The sequence below is a fragment of the Sardina pilchardus genome, chromosome 15 (genome assembly GCF_963854185.1).
Source record: "Sardina pilchardus chromosome 15, fSarPil1.1, whole genome shotgun sequence".
NCBI classification, from domain to species: domain Eukaryota; kingdom Metazoa; phylum Chordata; class Actinopteri; order Clupeiformes; family Clupeidae; genus Sardina; species Sardina pilchardus.
In genome coordinates, this window is record NC_085008.1 from 8,201,622 (window position 1) to 8,206,621 (window position 5,000).

The window sequence follows — 5,000 nt, forward strand, 5'->3', positions numbered from 1 at the left end:
CGATATTCATTTGTTTTAGTTCAAGCAGAACTTAGAGTTGGAACCTTGAGGTGATTACTGTAAGACTATCTTTATCAAACAACCATAGAGTCAGAAATTAGTATTGGATTCTATATCAAACTCAACCATGGAGTCCATATCAGGCTACGGAATCTTTCAAAATCCCATTTTAAGATACACCCGTTCCGATAGTTCCAGTGCAACGTCATGGAAGAAGAACACGTGCAGAACCTTATGGTGATTCCAGTCTTCCGGCTAAGAGTATTCTGCATTGTCAAGCATTGTTCAATGGCCCTTCCTGTTGGAGGGGAGGTTTTCTCGCCATTGTCATCAATCTGGCCCAGGGCGGTTTACGCCTGTATCTTTAGAACAGAATAGAGTAGAATAGAATGGAACATCATTACGCAAGAAAATATATTAAAAGCCTTCTGCTACAGCTTAGGTGGCTTCAGATAATGGCCAGATCTTGAGACTGAGTTACAGTAAACTGAACTGAACTAAATTTAATTGAACCACAGTGCAATGAAGTGAACAAGGTTAAACTGAACTAAACTGAACTGAACCATACTGCAGTGAAGTGAACTGAGTTAAACTGAACTGAAATAAATTGAATTGAATCATACTGCAATGAAGAGAACTGAGTTAAACTGAACTGAACTCAATTGAATTGAATCATACTGCAGTGAAGTGAACTGAGTTAAACTGAACTGAAATAAATGTAATTGAATCATACTGCAATGAAGAGAACTGAGTTAAACTGAACTGAACTCAATTGAATTGAATCATACTGCAATGAAGTGAACTAAGTTAAGCTGAACTGAACTAAATTGAATTGAATCATACTGCAATGAAGTGAACTAAGTTAAACTGAACTGAACTAAATTGAATTGAACCATACTGAATTGAAGAGAACTGAACACACGACGGGAAAGGAAACAAACGACCCATGAGGTTGTTTTGATTCTTCCCTGTTTACGAAGCACGAGCAGGCACAGGTCACACCTCTAGAGGATACGGAGAGACCGGACCTAGTGATTAGAGGCGGCACGACTGAGAGAACGTGCCATACACCAACCACTACCCATCAGCCAGCGCTCGGCACTCCAAGCCGCTGTGGAGATGGAGTGGGGTGAGGAGGTGGCATGTGTTTTGTTTATCATCTGCCATAGGCAACCCCCCGTGACTCCTCTCCTCTAAAGAGTGCCAACTCTAAAGTGCCAACTCTCGCTTCCTCTCTCTGTTGTTCACTCCTGCAAGCCTCCCAACCACCAACGCCACCCTCCCCCCGCCTCCCCCAGAAAGCCCCTCTCTCCAACTGTCTGTGAGTCTATTTGAGTCTCTTCTCCTCTCTTCTCTTTTCTTCTTCTCTCTTGGTCCTCATTAAGAGTTGCCCGTATTTTCCTTTTCCCCTTTCCATTTCCCCAGTTCCTCAATTTTGATGTGTTCTTTTTTCTCTCTCATCTCCATCTCTCTCTCTCTCTCTCTCTCTCTCTCTCTCACACACACACACACACACACACACACACACATGCATACCAGCACTTACACAGGTTCACACACACATGTTGACATTGCCTCAGTGTGGGTAGTGTGTGATACATTCAGCTCAATATTTATCACTCACAGAGACCTCACACAGAGCCCACCACTCCTGAACACAATGTGGGCCTGACTAACAGTGCTTTTCTTCACACTACACACACACACACACACACACACACACACACATACACACAGTCTCTTTGTTTAGTTCTCTCTCTCTCTCTCTCTCTCTCTCTCGCTAACACACACACATACACACTCACACAATGATTTTGCTTCATACAGTGCACACCACCACCACAAGTCATTATATTCTGTGAACAGACCAAACAATGGCACTGTCCAGAGTTGGTCCCTTGTAAGCTGGCAGCTGGCAGGTACTGCCAAATGCCAGCGCCTGGCATTAAAATTCTATTCCCTTCTAACAGATGTTAAAGGTCAGTCTAGTCATAAGGTAATGAATAACTTTGCACACTTGCAAAAGTGATTGTTCCCTAACCAACAGATTCTAGCTGTAGAATAGGACCACACACAGTGGAAATATCACGGTGTGAGTGTACTGGTATGAGTTATACAGGCAGAAATGAAACAACAGAAGACAATACTTTCCCTCTTTGACTGATGTGCTGCACAACACTGCCCTCTGATGGTCATATGCAGTATTGCAGACATCAGATGAGCAAATAGCCTATATACCCTGTGAGCATGGACACCACCAGACACATCAGAGCTATTGTAACCATGGTCCTGCAAACAGACCACTCCTTCACATGACGGAGAGGACAGGCCATGGTCGCGCACAGTGAAGTTATCACACGCTGGGAGCTGAGTTGGCCTTATATGCACCGACCAGGACAATGAGAGGATAACCAGACAGGGGAAGGCAGACAGTCGGCCATTCCTGGAAGGTCTCCTGTGACAAACGGCACAAGGTAAGACAGAGCCTTTCTGAGAAAAACAGCTCTGGGTGATTTAGCCCTCTGTCTGTGCCAAGGCCTCAACGACTCTGGAGAGGATCTGAGGTGGAACTAATGGATGGCAAGTCCATGCTAGAGTCAGGCCAGATTAGAGCCACATCTAGAACAGATTCAAAGCAGATTCACACCAGATCAGAGCCAGATCCAGACCAGAATGGGTCCAGGTCAGATCAGGCTACACACTGTAACTGTCTCTACAGATCTTACACATTGCTTTACAACTCATGATGCATATACCCACAACTCCTCTCTCTTAGAAAAACACTCTTGCATATGCAGTCGCACACGCACACGCACACGCACACGCACACACACACAAACACGAACACGCACACACAAATATGTGTGATACACATATTTTATGTAACCAGTCTGGGCGTGTGAAAGAGAGGGGGCGAGAAGAGGAGGTGTGTGGGGCAGGATGAAGAGAGAGAGAGAGAGAGAGAGATCATCACTTCATCAGTCTGAGGGGGGCTGTTCCCAGCCATGCGTCTGAGTCAGATAGATACATTGACTGCCCTCCATGTCTCTCACATTCTTTACCTCCCTCTTCCTACCCACCTTTCATTTTCCTCATTTTCCCTTTGTCTTTTTTTTCTTGTCTCTCTGTATCTCTCACTCTCCTTATCTCTTTCTCTATCTCCCTCTTACACTTTACAAGCCAGCTGCCTCTCTCTCTCTCTCTCTCTCTCTCTCTCTCTTTCTCTCTGAGTCATTTCACAAGCCTGTAAAGAAGAATTGCTCTCTTACATAACAGGTGCTCTGTTGGCACCCAGGTCTTTTTATTTCTTAAGAAACCGCAGCCAATCAGAAAACTCAGGGCTACTGCCACCTCACATACACACACGCACACACACACACACACACACACACACACACACGCGCGCGCGCACGCACACACACACACACACACACACATAGAGAAAGACAGAGAGAGAGATAAAGGGATAGAGATAGAGAGAGAGAGAAAGACAGAGAGAGAGATAAAGAGAGAGACTTGGCTTGTAAAGTGTAATCAGTGCAAAGTGAAATATTGTTTTATAATTTGTAATAATTTATTTCATACGCAATTATCCAAGTAAAATTATAGGGTATTAAAGTCATTTCTGATTTTTTGGTTTGGTATGATTGCTTAACCTTAATTTTAATCCAAATGCATGTTTATGTGTACCGTATATAGTATACTGTACCTCTCCCCAACACACACACACACACACACACACACACACACACACACACACACACACACAGACAGGCAGGCACACACACACACACACACACACACACACACACACACACACACACACACACACACACAGACAGACAGACAGACAGACAGACAGACACACACACACACACACACACACACACACACATACCAGATAAGGACTCGACTTGAATCAATAGTGACTCGACTCGGACTTGACTCGGATGAGTAGTGGACTCGACTCGGACTTGACTTGGATTTTTTTTTAAATGACTTGGACTTGACTCGGATTTGAACACTGGAGACTCGAACCTGGACTCGGACTCGATTCATAGTGACTTGACTACAACACTGACACACACACACACACACACACACACAGACTCACTCATGCATACACACACACACACACACTCACTCACGCACACACACACACACACACACACACTCACTCACGCACACACACACACATACACCCCCACACACAAACCACCCACACACGCTTAATGTCTGTTTTCTCGGGCCTGACAGTGATGAGTGATCAGCAGCAGCAGCAGCCTCAGTCCTCCCTCATCTGCCCCCCCTGGCCCCACCGTCACATCCACACGGGTGCCGAGGCGGCGGTCTCCTTCCCGGAGTTCTGCCAGGCCTTCGGCTTCCCCGTGGGGCCCTCGGGCTCCGGCTCCCTGCTGCTCTTCTACGAGCTGCTGGACCAGAGTGGGGCCCTGGTGCAGAGGGGCCGGGCCACCGAGTGCACACAGCTGGGACAGCAGCCCTGGGCCATGCTGTTCACACCACACAGGTGAGGAGCAGATCAGGATGTGCATGCACAAGGTGCATAATGTACTGTATGAATGCATGAATGCATGTTTGTGTGTGTGTGGATATGTGTGTGTGTGTGTGTGTGTGTGTGTGGATGGATAGATGATAATGTAGGGTGGATGTGCTTATGTATGTATGTGTGTGTGTGGGTTCCTTGTTTGTTTATATAAACCTGGCCAATTAAGCTGATTCTGATTCTGATTCTGATTCTGATGTAAATACAGAACGTGTTTGTGTTTGCAGGTTTGCTTGCATGTGAGGAAGATATAACAGATAAAAGATGTAAATAAGTGTATAGGGTGTGGATGGATGGGTGGCTGTGATGTGTGTGTGACTCTGTAATTGTGTGCAGTGAAGTTGGTCTGTTTACAGGGACTGTATGTATTGTACATTCATGTTATACATGTTCTCAGACATACAGTACCCCTCTCTCACCCTTGGCAGCTACCTGT

At 45.7% G+C, this 5,000-nt stretch overlaps 1 protein-coding gene across 1 annotated transcript in view; it reads left to right on the forward strand.

Moving 5' to 3' along the window:
* Nucleotides 1-4,259: 4,259 nt before the first annotated feature.
* LOC134102388 (putative C->U-editing enzyme APOBEC-4) overlaps nt 4,260-5,000 on the forward strand; it is a 6,351-nt gene continuing 5,610 nt past the window's right edge. The window contains exons 1-2 of the mRNA XM_062556472.1: nt 4,260-4,528; nt 4,993-5,000. The exon at nt 4,993-5,000 is cut by the window's right edge and continues 716 nt beyond it. Coding sequence (XP_062412456.1) covers nt 4,260-4,528; nt 4,993-5,000 — 277 coding nt within the window. The remainder of the gene's footprint in view (nt 4,529-4,992) is intronic.